At 43.7% G+C, this 19,391-nt stretch overlaps 2 protein-coding genes across 4 annotated transcripts; both read right to left on the reverse strand.

Annotated features, from left to right (window-relative positions):
- Positions 1-1,760: 1,760 nt before the first annotated feature.
- On the reverse strand, positions 1,761-8,636 carry LOC139626544 (GTP-binding protein REM 2-like). Of its 3 annotated transcripts, none has more exons than XM_071486917.1 (6): positions 8,423-8,636; positions 7,943-8,003; positions 6,387-6,696; positions 6,181-6,254; positions 4,659-4,836; positions 1,761-2,400 (listed from the first exon to the last, which is right to left on the reverse strand). In XM_071486917.1, exons 2-6 carry the CDS (start codon positions 7,994-7,996, stop codon positions 2,108-2,110), a joined length of 909 nt encoding a protein of 302 aa, XP_071343018.1. In that variant the 5' UTR covers positions 7,997-8,003; positions 8,423-8,636; the 3' UTR covers positions 1,761-2,107. The 3 variants fall into 3 exon arrangements, with proteins under 3 accessions (XP_071343018.1, XP_071343017.1, XP_071343016.1); XM_071486916.1 differs by lacking the exon at positions 8,423-8,636 and adding an exon at positions 8,159-8,241; XM_071486915.1 differs by lacking the exon at positions 8,423-8,636 and adding an exon at positions 8,118-8,222.
- Positions 8,637-9,363: 727 nt separating this feature from the next.
- nrl (neural retina leucine zipper) lies at positions 9,364-18,198 on the reverse strand. Its single transcript, XM_071486914.1, has 5 exons — positions 17,940-18,198; positions 14,716-15,522; positions 14,329-14,607; positions 12,398-12,613; positions 9,364-11,077 (listed from the first exon to the last, which is right to left on the reverse strand). Exons 2-5 carry the CDS (start codon positions 15,331-15,333, stop codon positions 10,916-10,918), a joined length of 1,275 nt encoding a protein of 424 aa, XP_071343015.1. The 5' UTR covers positions 15,334-15,522; positions 17,940-18,198; the 3' UTR covers positions 9,364-10,915.
- Between the last annotated feature and the right edge of the window lie 1,193 nt (positions 18,199-19,391).

Below are 19,391 nucleotides of genomic sequence, written 5' to 3' on the forward strand. Positions count from 1 at the left end.
CAGTACCACTCTTATATGTACAGTGAATTCAAAAATACAGTCACTTAGCAGAATGGTTGGAAATTGAGAAACAGCTTCATCAAGAAATAGCAGCAGCAGCAGTAAGAAAACAAGCTGCTTGTTTTATACACAATTTTTATCAATTAAACAATCATTAAAGCTCCTGTATGAGGAGACGGAGGTCATGTTCTCAGTATTGTTCCTGGGAATGTTCCTTTTTAATGACCAGAAACTCCATGATTGCTTTTCAAAGGCTCACTTTGATGTTTTACGATTCTACATTAATTTGATTATTTCTTCCAAACACTGAATGCAATTTTGATAAGTGCCCAGTATTACTTCTGCAGGATTATACTCCTGGCAGTGTGGACAAAGCTTTGAAACAGCATGTAGATCATCCAGTAGGGAGATAAAATGTACAAAATAAGTATGAGTGAGCAACAGTATAAGTAAAAAAAAATAAAAAACAAGGAACATTTTATTTATGACTACTGTGAGGAGCGTCACAGTGGAGAAATATGGACCTCAGTATTTGCTGTTGCCCAGATTTGGGCCAAAGTGAGTTTTTCTTGCAAGTGCTCAGTGATGTCCTCAGTGATGCATATTCACTGAACATGTCTACGGCATCTCATCAGATGTAGACATGTTCAGTGAATATGCATCACTGAAGAGATTGTTAGTGGCTCAGGTGCACCCTGTACACTGCATACAGGTACAATTAATTAGAGCTGAAATGTAAATGACTGTAACCGCTTTCATTTGCATTTTAACTCCACTGTTTTATAAATTCATATGACAATCAGAGTTCATTTCAGTGGTGTCCACTCCCCTTTCCATCATATTGCAATAACTCAGAGGACTCTAACACGATGGAGCTCTGCTACCTCAGTTCATAAATATTAAAAATTAGTTCCAGTACAAACATGTTCATGTTCTCTTCATTACTCCCTCAGTTGCAGGGCCTAAATTTGGCCACAAGAGGGAGCCGGTAGCCCAAGCTGATGACCCGAAATCTTCACCATTCTTCAATCCATTCCAGCAGTTTGCAGCCAAGGGAATGAGTCAGAATGTCATGCCACCATTTTATCTTTTACTTCTATTATAGCACAGCTCTCCCTTTGATAATACGCGATGGGTATAATGACCTGTGATGTGCTAAATCTTTGCTCACACGTGGGTGGAAGTGGGAGGATGGAAGTGCTGGGGGTAGAGAGCGACACAGATGAGTGCGGAGAAGCCGTTATCTGACAGAAATCCTCTGCATTTTATTTTCAAATTGAATTTTATGCTTAAAAGGCACATTGTACTCAGGCCTCCCATCTTTAAGTCAATGTGCAGCATGGGGAACAGGGGTAAAGCCACAGAGCTGAAATGGCTGTAATGTGTACGTCTCTCCAGGTCGCCTTGACAACCGTAACATGGCAACAATCACTCTACATACACTAAACAGCCTGTCTCTCTCCACTCCTTCTCTTACTGCTATGCTGAGCTCTGTAGGTCCACTTTTTATCTCTTTAATTTCCTTCTCTCCTCGCTGGCCTTTCACTCTTTCACCATCACCATCACCATGGATACCAGAATAGTTGAGAGTAAATGAACACAACATGAATCATCAGCCAAGTCTAACCCGCTAACGAGTTATGAATGTGTGTGCTCGTGACTTTATCCTGTGCTTGAACTGTTGTTAAATGTGATCCCTGTTTTCTTCTTCAATGAGCCACACGTGACAGTTGGTGTAAAAACGGAGGCCGAGGCGAACGTGCAGTCACTTCGTCAAGACTCAAAAAAGAAATTTATTTAGCTGAGGGTGGCACTACTACAGTTTATTTACATGTGTTCTACAACAATATTATAATCTTCTCTTCTTTGTTGTTTGGTCTTGTGTACAAAATTTCAGTGTCATCCTACATACAAACACCATCACTAACGTTGTTGTCATTCTCCCTGGATACACATGACGATCACTCACAGCATCGTCCTGCCATCGCTCTGGCACCTTCACACTCACATCTTCCTCTCTTGCTCATTATAATTGCTGTATCACTCGCTCTTCCTCCTCCTCTCTTTGTTGGTATATACATCACCTCCACCTGTCTGTGGCGCCCGATCACAGCGCCCCCAGGTCGTGGCACGAGCGGGATTTCTGCCTCAGGAACTTGCCCACTTCTCGCTCTCGTGGGTAGCGGGGCACCAGGCTGGACAGGAAACGTTTGGCACGGGAGGTGATGCTTTCACGTTGGCCCGCTCCGCTCAAGTCCTCCGCATTGGTCCCCGGGGGCCATGGGGACTGGCCCCTCGCTAGCCGCACCGCGCACTCCAGGAGCTCTGGGGTGCGGTGATCCAGAGAGGCAGAGATCTCCAGATACAGACAGTTGAAGAGGGCGGCGCTGGACATGGCCTCTGAGGAACAGATGGAGAGGAGAGAGGAAACTGTCAGAGCTTTAACGTTTATTTTCAGAGTGAGACACAACAGGGTTAAACAAGCCATGTGGTGAAAAACAGCCAGAGGTCCGACATATATTTCAGCAAATAGACAAAATAACAGAAACATCTTTCAATACAACACAATTACACTGCAGTTAAAACCAATTTATTAGTCATATCGTTCTTTATAGTAAATTTTTATTGAATTCATCCAGAAAAACAACACACAGCTCATTACATAATAACCACATTTTTAGGATATGTTTTTCATAAAGCTTTCCAGCTGTAAAAACAAAAAAAACCTGAGCTGCAACTGAAAAAAACACATGCAAATAGACAAAACACAAGCACATTCAGAAAACATCTTCATCAATTTGACAACACATGTGATGCAAATACTGACAAGTGCATCCCAGCTAGTTTCATGACTTTTTGTGACCCCCTGAAACACTTCCTGTTGTGTTGTGTGTATTTGCAGCACAGGTGTTGTCAAACTGATGAAAATGTTTTCTGAATGTGTTCATGTTTTGTCCTTGCATATGTTTTCTTAAGCTGGAGTGTGTTGAGCTCTCAGGGCCACCGTACGACCCTGAAGATGACGGCACCAGTTTCATCTACAGAAACACTGCCACAAACTGCAGATACCTCATCTTTGTTTAGTTTAAATGAGCCTCTGGAGCACTTCTGGCAATGAGCGTCGGGGTCCAACATGAACATACTGTCATCTGCCACAGCTAAAACACTTTAAGTAATTTTGCATTAGAGATTTCTGCAGTTCAGTTTTCCCTCTTGCTTTTCCCGCTTGTTTGAAGTGGGTGTGGCTCTCTTGGAAAATGGTGATGTCACATATTTGCAGGCACCAATCATGCTTTGAATCTGAATGTCAGGACTGTCAGGGTTGTTGTGTGTTTCCCCTGTTCAATACTCTACAGTTCTCCTTTAAATACCCAGAATGTTGCTCAGCTCATAAACACACGACACTCACAGATAATATAACAGTCACAGGTTTATATTATAACCACCACTTTCAATTATTTAAACTTTGTTCCTGAGAAATCATGTTGTGTCCATCGTTTCATTATGGCGGACGGGTCCAAATACAGTATTACGATATCTATAAGCCTCGGTTGTTGTTATTATGGAGAAGAAGTCGCAGAAATCAGAAGCAAATTTATTTAGCCTGCATATTATGTTCTCAGTTTTCTCAGCACCATAATCTTTGGCTTTCTCCCTCCGTTAGCAGAGCCACTGCTTGTGAACAGGCAAAGCTTTGGGCCCCAGGCTATAAGGGGGCCCTTGAGGGCTGACAAACTTTACTCGACTGCAATGTCTCAAGATGCAGCTCTCTCTCTCCCCTTAAACAACCAATGGACGATTTGCAATGACATCTTAGTAGGAAACCTCCCTAAAGGGGCCCCATTTAGAATATAATGTGCTCATGTTTAAGTTAGTTTAGTTATTTATTTAGGGTTTTATTTGTCTTTATAAAGTTTATTTTGAAAATGACAAGGTTTTATATTTTGAAAATCCTACTAACATCAACATTTGGAATACAAAAATAGTTTAGATTTTGTACATTTTTCGTTGGTGTCACATTATTTATTACATAATGGCGATGAACGTTGATTGGAGGGGCCGCTTGACATTGTTTTGCTTAGGGCCTCGCCCGAGTCCAGAATCACTACTGGCTGTTAGTGGTGTGTTTTAACTAAAAATTAAGGAAGATAATTGGATGTTTCTTGCCAAAATGCACCTTGGGAGTCGTAGTTAACTCAACTCAAAGTCTTTACGTTTACATGCTTGTTCCTTTAATTTCTTCATCAAAATCCATGTGCACCCAAAATCAATTTTATCATTAACTGTTGCATATATATTAATGAATATTAATGTGGTAGAGGAAGACTTTGGCTTTGAAACCATGTTTTCTCAGGCATTGAGTTGGGAGGTACGCCATATACAGGCTGTAATAGTAGTTGCCCACCTGTGTGTTGGAAAACTGCATAAAAAACAGGCAGCACATTCCCAGTGAATGCTCTCTTGTGGCTTCCCTCACACTCCCACATGTGATAACGCTGAAACACAGTCATTTACATTTTCACATATTTCACCCAACGTTAGTGTTTACTGACCCAGATAAAGGGCAGAAAACATCAACACCGACCGTGAAGACGTACGCCACAACTGAAGGAAGCAGTAAAAAAATTGAAAGATGTTAAAATGGAGGCACGTCTTACCTTGAGAGGAGACCTCACGTGTGCGAACAAGGTCACTCTTATTACCAACAAGTATGATGGGAGTTTGGGGCTGAGTCTCTCTCAGGAGGAGTCGCAGTTGAGCGGTGCGGTGGAAACTGCGCCTGTCAGTTACAGAAAACACCAGGACACACACCTCACACTGCAGAGCCGACAGGTCCTGAGGGACGGACAGAGGCAGACACACCGTGTGATACTGTAATGAGGTGCTATTTAAACATGCTATAAGGAAAGTGGGAGCTAAGTCAGTGTAAAGCTAGTCAGTTGTGGGATGATGATTATGCTTAAGAAAACAAATGACTAAAGCTCAGTTAGTGTTTACTGAAACGTTTAATTCCATATTGACTTGTAAACACAGTGAGACACGCTCTGTTCTTTCCATTCCTCTCATTAATACTGTTGTCAAAGCCTTATTTGCAGAATAACAGACTAAATGCAGCCTCGAGAAGCAGCACACAATTGAATGCCATGTCTAGAATCCACTGTGGTTCAGTGAGAAACTACTGCTGTAGATTGCACTAGCTGCACCACACATCACACTCCTAGTGACACACGCATGCACTCATCCTCTCCAAGCAGCAGAGGGACAAAAAAATCTCTAAAAATAAAAAATCCCTGAGGTGAATCCTTCATAGAAACCTCATCCTGCTGTTAGTTCAAGCTGCCACGGTCCACTGGCTTTTCATTTCGTTGTGATTAAGTCCAGAATTGAGCACAGATCAAAAGCAACCTTTACACTCTAATGACAGACACCGATGTGATACTGCAATTACATAAGAACGTTCCTTATAAGGCAGCCATTACAAATATATAACTCATTATACAAAGAGTAACACATACGAATGCCCGCACAATAAAAACAGTGTGTATTCAGTATTTTCCACCAATTATCCACCTAAATCAAAAACATGGATTCAGTTATTTGGCACATCTGCTCTGTGGGCAGCTTCCACTCTCTCTCTCTCCACACACAGAAGCCTCTGAGCTGCACTCAAGGGAAAAGAGGAAAAAGTGTGCACAAAAACCCGATAATGAGCTTTCCTCATTCAACCACATGCAGATGCAGCAGATTTACAGCCTTGCTCTGAGCATGGCATCAGTTTTTTTAAAGTGTTTTCAAGTATAATAAACGATGAGCTGTGCTCCACAGTTAGCGTCTGTTGATGCATTGTAGTTCCTCTAATTGTCTTTTTTGTTCACCTCTTTAGTGCTTCATATTCTGTATGCTGATTGTATTAGCAACCTGGCCCAGGTGTACCACATCATCAGTGCAGGGCATGCTGAGATACCCTCATATTCCAATTTATGTATGAATAGATGGATGCTGTCTATCTTTCACACTCAGACAGAAGTCCTGGTGTGTTGCTAATAGAGCAAAGCATCATATGTTTTTTTCCTCCATGTCACAGCAGCACACTGGATACAGCTGCAGAGAGGGCTCAGTGGCCTAATGAGGGACCAGGGAACAGGGAGTGTAGGAACACTGAAGTGTTGTTTGGCTCACCTGTCTCCAGTTGTCATAGATAATGATGGTGCTGTCCTCATCATCCACTGTGACCGTGCGCACATAACCCTCCCCTAAGGACAGGGACAGCAGCAGTTAGAGCTCAGACTGGGGATGAGTGCTGTGTTTATTTACCACCTGCTCACTGTGTAAGACACGACACTGCAGGCCGCCTTTCCACTGCAATACTGAATTAGTCTTTGTACCATCAGAATCCACAGATGCAGTCCTGTCCATGTCCCCAGCGAGGGCGATGGCCAGGGAAGACTTCCCCACGCCGTTCTGCCCCAGCAGGGCGATCCTTAAAGGCCCATCAGGTCTGCCCTCCACCGCCATTGTCAGAGTGTCGTCCAAGGCTGGGCTGAAGCTGATCGGTGAGGCAGAGGGCCCGGCTGCACCGGACGTCCAGTCGCAGTCATCATGAACAGCTTCCTCTCGTCTCAGCTGGTGCTTAATTGGCAGAGGAGTGCTTCCTCTGCGAAGAGTCGGGGTGCTGGACAGAGTCATACTGTCACACTGGAGGAGAGATTGCAGGACTCTGTGTTATATAACAATTAAAGCTGGTCTCTATTCAGATATGATGTTTCTCCGATAAGCAAAAAAGATACTAGAAAGATTATGTCCATAAAATGAGGAGACTTGCAAGGTTGCAAATAAGGAGAATGAATGGTGAAAATCTGTGCAGCAGCTTGACTCATACATTTACTCGCTTGTATGAGTCAAGCTTCAAAAACACTGACTCCTACAATTCCCATCATACAACTCAATAGCATCTGTCATTTAACTTTCACTTCCCCTCAAACGCCCAAACTTCATGTACCAATGGCCAAATATCCATATACAAAATATATCCATATAATGTATCCACCATTATTATTTATTTGCTTAGGGACAAGTTTATAACATGAACCAAAGCCACACACAACAGCGTTTAGAGTCGTAGCTAATTTGCAAGGCACTTTATATATGTATATGTATATATATGGTGGCGACCTTAACATTTATTTGAGTCATGTTTTCTACCATTTGATGAATATAAGTCAAATATTCCCTCTCTTTTAGCTCTGTTTTTGGTCTCCACCAGCTTCTGGGGGACATATCTGGCTCTCTAGCTGCAAAATGTTTGCTAGCTGATAACTTTGTTTTTCTGCTGGGGAGGTATCGTACAGTTTAGGTTTTCTGAAGCTCATTAAAACACAAAAAAGCTGCCTACTGGGGCCGAAACTACGCTGATGAGAGTGGAGAGAGTGAACAGTAAAACTGTGGAAAACCAAAACAATGAGCTGAAAGGTGCAAAAAAGCCTTTTATGAGCTCAGGTGATAATTTTGTCAAATTTCATATTCCACATTTTGTAAAATTTAATGCAGCTCAAGACACAAAATAGTCTCCCAATAGTTAGATTTAGAGATTCACACAAAAAACTGGCTGAAAGTCTGCCAGTATTTTGTAATGCAGGACACCCCCTCCCTGCACCACCTACATAAAACACACTCTCTCTTCTCTCTCTCTCTCTCTCTCTCTCTCTCTCTCTCTCTCACACACACACACACACACACAACCACACACACACACACACACACACACACACTCAGAGGCAAACAGGTTCACTGGCAGTTCAATAAAGCTCTCCACTAAACTGATCATTTGACTTATCAAACATCACACTCCATCACTTTGCCCTAAAACCTGATTGGCTGATTGAATAATGGATTATTATTGGAGCCGTTAGCCCGGACCTCCGTGCAGCCCCTTGCAGCCTACCGTGGTCGCCTTCTCTTCGTTGTTGATCCTGTCTTCGGGCACATCTGTCGGCATCTGCAAACTGAAGTGAAGCGATCGGGTGTAAAGACTCCAAAAGATACAGAACACAACCCACCACCTCTTCCTCCACCCTCTCCTCCCTCCTCCTCACCCCCCACCCCCCAACCCCACTCACTTTAAGAACCCCAGCCCGAGCAGCTCGGTAGGATCCCTCACCTGTCACACGGCTCTCGGCAACTACAAATTAAGCACCCTTTCTCTTCCTCTCTCTCTCTCTCTCTCTCTCTCTCTCTGTCTCTCTCTCTTCCCTCCCTCGCGCGCTCTTTACCCCCCCCCCCCCTCTCTCTCTCACTTTCTTGAGTTGCGTCTCTCTCTAGCCCCCTCCCTCTGCCTCTCTCTGTCTCCTCAGGTTAGGGCCCAGGTCCAGGTCTGCGGTCAGCACCGTCACTCATCCCCGCGCCTCAACTGACTGTCACTCACTGAGCGGACGTTCTGCAGGTCTGGATCCTGTGCAGGTCTGGATCCTGTGCAGGTCTGGATCCTGTGCAGAGGAGGGACGACTCTGCGCCAACCCGAGGACTCCGGCTGTGTGAGGCAGGTGCATGCAGCTCTGGAGCGGTGATGCAGGCAGGGAGGCAGGGAGGCAGGGAGGCAGGGAGCAGCAGCGTGGAGAGATGCTCAGTGACACGAAACTCACATTGACCTCTGGAAGATGGCGGCGATGCGGGAATCGGCCGCTAGGAGGCAGTATAACACAAGACTCCGAACTAGGTGGCTTTGCATGTGTGTTAGTGTGTGTGTTAGTGAGTGTGTGTGTGTGTGTGTGTGTGTGTGTGTGTGTGTGTGTCCTTGGCTATGTTTAAAATGTGTCATTTGGGTGTTCCTGTAATAGAAACAGACATGACAAGGTGTATCAGTCTCTCAACTCTTTCCTCTTGTGTCCTGTCAAAGACACACTTGTCCTCTTCCTGGACTGACTCATTTACATTGTGTTAAATTAAGTCATTTCTAGTCCCCAAACCAAGGAGTGTATTTGGACATGTTTTCTGTCAGAATGTGAGTGTGGCCATGAGCAGTGGTGCGTCCCTCCCACACAAAGACACAATAGGCTCCGGCAGTGAGCAGCCAGGGCGCTATTATAGCCCTAATCCTGCTCCTATTATACAGGCCAGAGAGAGAGCGAGAGACACAGAGAGAGAGGTAGAGCTGAAGATGAGGTCATCCCAAACAGTGCAATACCCAGGGTCACTGCCTCACTATAGAGGGACAGAGATAAAGAGAGGGACGGAGCAGGGGATGGGGCTGCAGAGAAAAGGCCTGCAGAAGACTGAGAGTGGGAGATGATCACAGAGGTGAATGGAGAGGAGATGAGGTTAAAACCTGTGTGAAAGGTGCACAAAACACACCACAGCAAGCCAGGCTTGGTAAAGTACTTTGTTTATTTCATATTCATATGAAACCACACTACAACAGGAGCAGGAAACCGTGATAATGGCCATCATTTTTGTAATAATGTTAATTCTAATCACAGTTGAATAAAATAATGAACTGTAGGAAAGTAAAAATACACGCTAATGAAATAAAACCAGTATAATAATTAGAATCAGTACATAAATAAACAATAAATACTGAATAAATAAGTGAATAAATAAAAGAACAATTTATTTAACCTACACCCAAACAAAATAAATAGCTCTAATGCATGAACCCTGGCAATGATTTCATGGGACAGTTAAGAGGGTGTCTCCATGACGAGATATTTTTGATTTGTTTTTTTTAAATTAATTAATTTTTTTTTTTTTTAATCCCTGCACCATTAATTTTCTGTTGAATCCAGAGTAGCCCACAGTACCCGGGTCCACAGTGTCCAGCTCTGTGGTGCCACATGTTGCAGTAATGTGGTGATGGTCCCTGTTACAGAGGTGTTCAGTCTGCCCAAAAATAGCATCTCTAGTCTGGAGAACTGGACACAACCACACAAATCATGCCACACTCATTTTTTTTTGTTGCCCGCTGCGATGGGTTTTATTTGCCTCTTTCACCACATGCAGTTGCTTGATCAAGCACACCACATTTGTGTGTAAAAATGTAAAAACCAATTTTTGAGAGCAAGCAGCAACTCCTCTCTGTTACTGTTAACGGCTGAACGTCACCATTTCCAACTAGAAACACAAGAGCAATATCCCAACTACTCATTTAGCACAATCACTGGAAGATTCCCCATGAAAGGTTTCCTTGTACATTCTTAAACCTAGGATTATTCATCTTACAAAGAATAACAAGTCTTGGTGAGCTTAAACACTTTGGTAGGCAACTGTGAAAAATTAGCTGGCAAATACTTAACTGCATGCCGTGGATACTTTATCCAAGCCCATACCACTCCACATCCAGCACCACTGCACTACTCAGACCTCTGCAGCTGTAGCAGCTTATTATACAAAACAAAACTACGATTTGAGCCTCAAACACTCATTCTGAGAGTACATTGCAAATATAAAACATTGCATAGATAATATGCTCAGCAGTGTCAGGGACTATTGATATGTTTTTAAAGCTTTTTAGATTCCATTTTCAGAGTGGTTATGTTTCCACTGTTGCACAGATATCACAGGCAGTAGATCCAAAAGAGGTCTCGGCCAGGTTTTGCGCAACTATCATTCACAGAGAAGTAAAACTGAGTCCAAGAAGCAGCCTAGAGCCAAGTCTAACCCTACGAATTAACAGTCAATTCCCCTTTAATCATTCAAGGGTGGATTTCACAGTTGTACAGCCCAAAAACTGCCAAGGTCTCCCTTTCGCTTTCCCTCTTGCACACACACACAAACACACACACATGCACACACGCACATACACACACACACGCACACACACGCACATCCTTCTTCGTTTCCCCAAGTCTGATTACTCATCACTGATTGCTCCATGTTGGCTGGGCTCATTTTCTTTCCCCCCCCTTCCCTTTGTGGGTAAAACTCAGAGGAAGTAGTCAGGGGGCGGGGAAGGTGGGTTGCTGGTGCGAGTTGGTGGGGCGTCAGCACCAGTGCCGTGATTTGTGCTGAGGAGCTTCTCATAGCGAGCCTTGTAGGCGTCTCTCTCCCGTAGCACTCGAGTCAGCTCACACTGCAGCTGTTCCAACTGAGGGGAAGTTAAGAGAGAGATAATCATTTCTTTGCTTTAATGAGACACAGTGCAAAAATGCTGATTTAAAGGTCCCATATTTTACAGTGCTTTATTTGAAGTGTTGATCTCCATCAGAAGATCTATTTGTGGTTTTAAGAACCAAAAACCATCTCAGTGTAGTTTTACATCTCCTCTCTCAGGCTTCTCTCTGGAGCTCTAGTAACAACAGGTCAGTCAGCCAATCAGAAGAGAGGATCTGAGCCTCTCTCCTGAGCCTCTCTTCTGATTGGCTGACTATTTTCTGAGTGATCCAATAAAAATATAGCAGATTTCAGGTAAACAGAGAAACCAAAACACAGAAACCAAATCCTGTAAGGTTGGATGGTGGGTCCAGGTGGGGCGTGGCTGAGGGCGGTGACTGCTTTGTTGTGACATCACAAAGTTCCAGAAGTCCTGACGGCTGGTTTTAAGGCTCAGTTTCTGAATACAGGCTGTGTGCATTTCTCTGTGGACTGAGGCTTTGATACTTTCACAGTATTAATATAGAACCTAGACCTGCTTTATCATCAAAACACATGGACATCCACCTTTAGACTGTGTGGACCTTTAATTTCTCCAACCTGAACAACCATGCAGGTTGTTTTTTCAACCCTCTGATGTGACCCATGGAAATGTCTCCTAAAATATCACCCCTACAACAGCTGGCACAGCTGGCGTGAACTGTACCGAGAGCGGTGTACCTACTTTTGTCACCATGGTTACTATAATAACAGTCATGGCTTGGTTAGGTTTAGGCACTAAAACTACTTGGTTAGGTTTAGGAAAATATGCTGATTTGGGTCAAAATAAGAACTTCCACAACATTAGATGAGCTTTGTTGTCATGGTTACAATAATAACAACGTGGTTAACCTTGTTGAACGGTCATGGATAATAGAAACAACATAAACCGCTACTTTCACATGGAGGTTGAACACCGCTCTCCTGTTATATTCCTTTGTCTTCGTCCTTACGTGGACTGTTGCTCGACGAACTACGTCACCACCACTTTGTTATGTCCACTACATGTGGCCAACAACCAGACAATGGGTCATAATAACCTGCTGCACAAACGACCTATAGGCTTGTTTTTAACAGGACAGTCTCATGGCATATCAGACTGTCAGACAGTGGATTTTTCTGGAGGTCATCTCCTCCTTCAGAGACTTTTTAGTGTCAGAATTTCCAAATTAAAGTTTGACATTAGATTTAGGATGAAGTTGGGGTCAGATTAGGTCTTTATAAGCATACGCTGAGGGAGCTTTTCGGTGAGGCTGAAATACCGATGTGGGTGTACCTGTTGTGTGAGCACATGTTTCTCTGACTCCAGAGCGTGGCGGTGCTGTAAGCGCTTGTAGCGGCAGGACTGGGCGTAGCCGCGGTTCTTCAGCGTGCGGCGCTTCTGCTTCAGGCGCACCACCTCGTCCTTACTCACCCCGCGCAGGTGGCGGTTGAGCTCGCGGACTGACAGGCTCACCAGCTGCTCGTCAGAGAAGCGCTCGTTCAGCCCGCACTGCTGGACAGACGGAGACACACACTGAGAACACGCTGCTCCTCCGCGTTCACTGGGGACGAGACACATGCTGGAGTGCGTACAGTGAGAGGAGAGTGGGGTGGATTCATCCAAGAGTCAGACTTAAACATATCACTCCATTACGACTGGTGAACATGTGATGTGTCATACTGGGAGTGTGTGCGTGTGTGTGTGTGGTGTGTCTGTCAGGGGGCACATTTCGGCACCACATGTCCATAATCTGTCACGTAATCTGACTAAGTGTGGGTGACAGTTATCAGGATTACGCACAGCAATAATAGCAGATATTATCATAAGCTCACATCGTGCTCCATATCGAGAGCCACCCAGACATCTTGATCAACCACAATGCAGATTACAACGTTTATTTACCTGTTGAACATCCAGATGAGAGCGTTCAACACTGCGGTTTTCCCTCCAATCACATTGAGTCATTTAGTTTTTAGATAATAATGTAATAAATTAACCATTTAACTGGTTTAAAGATCAAAAACTTTCTTGTGTGAATATTTAAAAAGCTGATCATAAAATGTCCTTAAAATAAAAAGATAAGTTTATAAACACTGAAAAAATGGTTTATAACAGGCCATGATGTAATTGCAAGCAGATATAATTGTATAAAGAACATAGTGTATAATAATAATAAAGTGTATAAAAACAGTGTATAAATTGATTATGAATGACAATATAGTAAAACTGTTGTAATAATAGTAATTTGTCTTCATAGGAGAAGGAATAATTGTTGACAAAAAACACTTAAAATGTTCTTATATCCACATGCAGCTGTATTACAGTGTGTCATAAACTGTGTATTTATATACTGCTTATACATGCCAATACTAAGACATATGTTTTTTCATTGTAAATCAAGACTTTGCTCCCGCAGAGACAAAGATTTCCCTTCACTTGATGTTGGCTTGTAGAGAGCGATCCTTACAGTGATACTTCAGATAGACACAGACATTAATAACCATGTTCTAATGTCCTCATCCTAATCCTTCACTGTACGATCCCTCTCTCCTCCTGCTCAGCCCTCTAATGCTACAAGTGCCTCTGTTTCCTCACGTTGCTTCTTTCACCTCCTGTAACTTCCTGTGTTTTACTGATGATGAGAATCATTATCACAATGAGGCTCTCTCATCTCTCTCTGATGTCAATAGAGATACAGGTTGTTTTTTTCAACCCCCTGAAACAACCCAGAGAAATGTCTCCTGAACTAGTGCTCCTATGATGGCACTTTGGTTGTCATGGTTACAGTAATAAACACATGGACTGCACAGAGAGCAGCAAAACTACTATCGTCGCCATGGTTACTATATAAGCAGTCATGGCTTGGATAGGTTTTGGAAAAGATATAGAGGTGATTTTGGATATAATAAGTACTTCCTTAACATTTGATGATCTTTGTTGTCATGGTTACAATAAAAACAACTAGCTTAACTGCTAACTGCTCATTTCACATGGGAATTGAATACCTCTCTCCTGTGTTTTGTTGACCCATCCATCCACCCCAACCTCCTCCTGACGTGGACTTTTGTTGCTCTATAAACTACGTCACCACACTTTTCCCTTTGCTCCTGTCATCATTACAATGACCACTAGATGTCGCCTAGCAACAAATCCTCATAACCTGCTGCACAAACGAGCTATGGGCTTGTTTTTTACAGTCTCACATAGAGTGCTTCCTCGTGTACCTGATTAACTTGTGGGTGGTGATGATGGTGATGGCTGCCGTGCATGGGGTGGTGCGGGTGGTGCTGATGATGGTGGTGATGAAGGCGGCCCTGGGGGCTGATAGGCTGCGGGTAGGGAGCCGAGGCGGGGGCGGCGTTGGGGAGTGAGCCAGGGGCTGATGAGAGGAAGACGAGCGGGCGATGGCACATGTCTGCCCCCTTGGTGCAGGAGATGTCGCCGCCGCTGTCGCTACTGGAGTCTCCCAGGTTGCTGCTGGAGCTCTGAGAAAGACCTGGAAACTGGAGAGAGGAGGAGCACTGAAGATGATGAAGAGGCAGCAGAGGGATGAAGAGGTAAATCAGCTCTTTCTTGGCTACTTGTAAAAAAGAAAGGAATCATAGTCTTACCTGTGAGCTGACAGCTGCAGCAGCTGAGTTCAGCAAAGCCTCCACAGCATCCTCACAGCCTAGAAAGCCGTTTACTGGCCCCCTCTCTCTGTCCCCTCTCTCTGGTACCCCTCCCAAGGCTCCCAGCAGAGTGGCGGGCCCTGTCACCTCCCCTCCAAACTGTTGCTGCAGCGCTGCCAGCCAGATCAGGTCCTCCAGCGAAGCCGGGGTGGGACCCTGAGGCCCGCTGTGGACTGGGCTGTTCTCCACGTTCCCCTGAGAGCCGGAGCTGATGCCAGAGGTGAAGCTGTTGGAGATGGAGAGAGGGAAGGAGATGGAGGAGGATGACGAAGAGAGGGAAGAAGAGCCCGAAGGAGGCGGGTGGGCGTCGCTGAGCGTTGGCGAGGGGGGCAGTGAGTTGTAAGGGCTGGAGCTCAAGCTGGAGTCCTGTGGAGGGTGGCTGGTGTAGGGAGAGCTGGAGGGGTCGTGGGGGAGGCCAGATTTGGGGTATGCACACGGAGGAGGGAGTGGAGGAGTGTCAGATTTCACCTCAAACTTGAGGAGGTCAAAGTCATTCAGGTACTCCATGGCCAGAGGGCTGGGGGGGAGAGAGGGCATGGGGAGGGAAGGAGAGGACATGGTGTCTGCTGCTGCCGCTGGTAGAGCTATGACGGGGGTTTTCCGTGTGTCAGGATTGTTGGAAGGTCCACTCTGCCTCGGTGCAGCTCATAGACAACAGCAGCGGTGATGTCAGGAAGTAGACTGATTGGTGAGGTTCCTCTGTGAGAAACTGTTTGTCCCCGTGTCCTTGTCTTTGTCTCTCTTGTCCTGAAGGAAAGCAGGGAGGAGAAGAGAAGGGTGTGGGATACGGGGACAAGGGAAAAGAATGGTGTTACATGTTTGTCAGGTATAAATCTATCAAAAATACGTCTTATAAAGCATCTTCGGTACCACTTTCTAATCAGACACCTTTTATAAATAGTTTAATCAGAGGTTTCATTAAATTTAAAGAGTCCCCCACAGTGGATGGACGGTTTAAAAAGTGTTAGAATAGCTACAGCAGAATCGGAGAATTTGTCTTTTTCATTCCATGCTTTCTGCGACTACCGTCACATTAATCAGAGATTCAGGTGTGCTATGTTAGCAGTGGCTAATGTAGCCTTGAGCTGAGCTGAGGAGTGGGCTGCAGAGGTCTGGTTAGCTCACTTCTTTCTATCCCCAGATTTTGTTCATTTTCGAATTTGTGGTATTCACACCCAAACAACTGATGCTGACTCAAGTGACATCACTTGAGGACATTCATCAGGTTTACCTTTTTCACGTGCAGTATTATTACCCAAGACCTGTAAACACACTTTGAAGCATTGAAACAGAGGATGTTCTCCTTAATCATCTTTTATAGACCACTTATCAGCCATTAATAAGAGGAATTTATGGGTTGCCAGGTTGTGGAAAATCCTGCTCCAGCATGACATTTGTTTTGTTCCTTTAGTTAACTCTGTTCACGCACCAAAACTCATTTATAAGAAACTTATTGACGCATTAAGTTAATTTATTGAGTCCATTAAAGGATATTACCTGACGAATTAAATAGATGCTAAAAGTACAAAACATTTTCCAGGTTCTCCATAATGTAAGAGATAGATTTTTGACAACCTGGCAACCAGACAGTTGTTCTCATTAAGGTCTTCTAACTGATCTGTGAAGCATTAGCAAATTATTTATTAACCACTAGTAAAACTGTTGATTACAGCTTACGAACGCTCCATTAGAAGGTGTTACCCACCTTTTGTTGTGAATATTTGCTCCTGTCATTAAATTATTGACTATACAACATATTATACTAGACTATACAATTATTATACAAAATCTACAAATTAAAAAAAATCATTTAACTATAAAAGCTTTGACAAACGGCCGGAGTCCGGCTGTGTGAGTCTGTGTGGCAGGTACAGTTGTGTGTTATATTAAGACACTAATCTGCAGCACATCCCCCTCTGCCCACCATCTTATACACACACATATAGGACTATAAACGCATGCACGTTCACATACACGTGCATGTTTACCTGCATTACCTGACATGTATAGATAAACCAGGAGATCTCGGTTCCAACAAACTTTTACACTGTACTTGAAACTTTATCATTTGTGCCTAACTGTGCATGTTCAACAGCTGCACAAGTCCTTTTATTTTTTTATAAAAGTGACAAATAAAGATCCAATAACTCCAGATCTCATCTCATAATTCAGTGACAGAATGAGTTCATCATTCAGTCGGTGAAAACACAGTCTGATAGTGTGTTTATCCAAATTTAAAACACGGCCTCATCTTCTGCCAAATGTTTCATTCGTCTTTATGTGGAAATCATTCCAGGTTAATGCTCCAATGTGATCACTCACACACACACACACACACACACAATGGATATAACATGCAATATTTCTAGAAGAATCTGTCCATTGAACACATAACCGACTGAAGCACAAGAATTCAAAAGGGCTTGATCATTTTTGACAGAAAGATCCACAGGTCTCAGAGAGCAAATCCAATTATCGGCAGGTTCAAGGCTTTAATCCACAGACTTTCTAAAATGAATTAAAAAGCACATTTTCACACAGACAGAGGGGAGAAACTATTCATTTCTATCTGGAGCTGATGTTAACCTTAAATGTTACGAGTCAATGTTAGAACTTGTTCCTTTTTTTTATCTTTTCTGCTAAGTGTCAACAGCACAAACTTTTGTTTTGCACTAAAAGTTATGTGAAGGAATAGTTTTCAGGTTATTCTGTTCAACTAGACACAAAGTATCTCCTCAAAATATCAATAGAAAAGTCCAATATTTTCTACATGCTCCAGAAGTAACTACATCAAAGAAAGCTTTAGAAGAGCAAAGCTAATTCCTCCAACATCACTAATTACAGGCCTTCAGATAATAGTGATTATTAAAATGAACATCTAATTAAAAATCTACCTTTGACTAGTGCCTCTGGTGCACAGCTCATTAGTTTCACCCCCCATGGTTCAAAATGGATTGTGAAAGAAAGCAAACAGTGACAGGGCTCCATGGAGGCCTCAGTCTGGCTCCACGGCAAAAAGCCAGCCCAAAAAACAGCGACAACACACACACACACACACACACACACACACACACACACACAAGAGAGAAAAAAGTAGAAGGAAAGCAGGCTGAGATGAAGGCCTGGCAGAGACGTGACAGTCAAACAGAATGAAATGATCTTACCGTCGGTCATAGAGATGAAGGGTGGTTACGAGCTCTGTTCAACATCCCCACCAAACACACACACGCACACAAAAATAATCGACTGACTGGTGTGACTGACACGTTTGGAAAGAGACACAGAGGAAACAGAGAGTGTGTGGTGTGTGTGTGTGTGTGTGAGTGTGTGTGTGTGTGTGTGCATGTGAGTGTGTATAGCACTCTGTCACTGAGTGCCACTGCCCCCTTTCTTTCTCTCCCCTCTGCTGCAAATCCCTGTTTGCAACAATCCCCACCTCCCTCTCTCTCTCTGTCTCTCTCCCCATATCCCTCTCTCATGGTTCATAGGCATGTTCACACTCTCTGGCAATGTCTCTACCCCCCCCCCCCCCCCCCCCCCCCCCCCTCTCTCTCTCTCTGTCTCTCCCTCTTTGTCTCTCTCTCTCTGTCTCTTTAGTTCAGCTTCTGTTCTTGCTTTATTCCTCTGTTTTTCGCTTTCTTTTTCCTTGACTCTCTCTCTTTCTTTCTTTCACACACACACACACACACACACACACATGGACTACCTCATACATCAGTATGTGTGTTTCTTTTCACGCCGTTTTAACGCACTCTTCTGCACAACCTGTCCTGATGTGAGGTGAGGGTCAGTTTGTGTTAGAAACAAAGGTTCCCTGTCTGATCGCTGAGTTGAACAGTGTCTTGACAGAACTGTGGACCACGGTTGGGCTGCAGACTCTGCACTGCCCCACAGTGGACGCTCACAGCTACTGAGCTGGGCCTGTTCATCAACAAGGATGTAATTCAGGAGGGCAAAGCTTCAGTTATAAACTGAAGTGAAAAGGATTATTTAACTAATGCACAGGTAAACCTCTTTCACCCCACAGATACCGTCATCGTGATGAAGTCAATTCTGATTCATGTGGAAAAACAGAAGTGAGCGCTCTGTGAAGGCTCGGCTATTTATTGCCTGTGGCTCCAGAAGCTGAGCGGTGGTCTGCTTCTGTGCTTGGTTTGCTGTGTATTAATTTGATTAAAAGCAAAATTACTTGAAAGTTACTTGAGATTATTCATTACAATATTTTCTTATTCATGAACCCTAACCCTAACCTTTTATCATAAATAGAATAAATAAATAAATAAAACATATATGACGTACAAGACAGATGCTAACATATAACATATTGGTGACCCAGTGTGACAAAGGAGTGGAAAAAAAAACACCTAATAGAAGACAAGTTTTAACATATATATACTGGTAATATTACGAGGCTGAATGACACAGTTTCCCGTCTGCACCTTGAAGAAAGTCAGTGTGCTGTATCCAATGCAGGTTTCTTAAGTTTTGGGGAACCTTTATTGAACAAATTAGGAAGGAGAGTTGTCGACCTGTGTACTAACTATTGGTCTGTACTCTACTGTTTTCATCTGTCAGTATTTCAGCTTCCTGGCCTGCTCCTGGCCCTTCTTCATCCT

This window comes from Trachinotus anak, unplaced genomic scaffold (genome assembly GCF_046630095.1).
Source record: "Trachinotus anak isolate AG129_WGS33_773 ecotype Australia unplaced genomic scaffold, CSIRO_AGI_Tana_v1 ptg000010l, whole genome shotgun sequence".
NCBI classification, from domain to species: domain Eukaryota; kingdom Metazoa; phylum Chordata; class Actinopteri; order Carangiformes; family Carangidae; genus Trachinotus; species Trachinotus anak.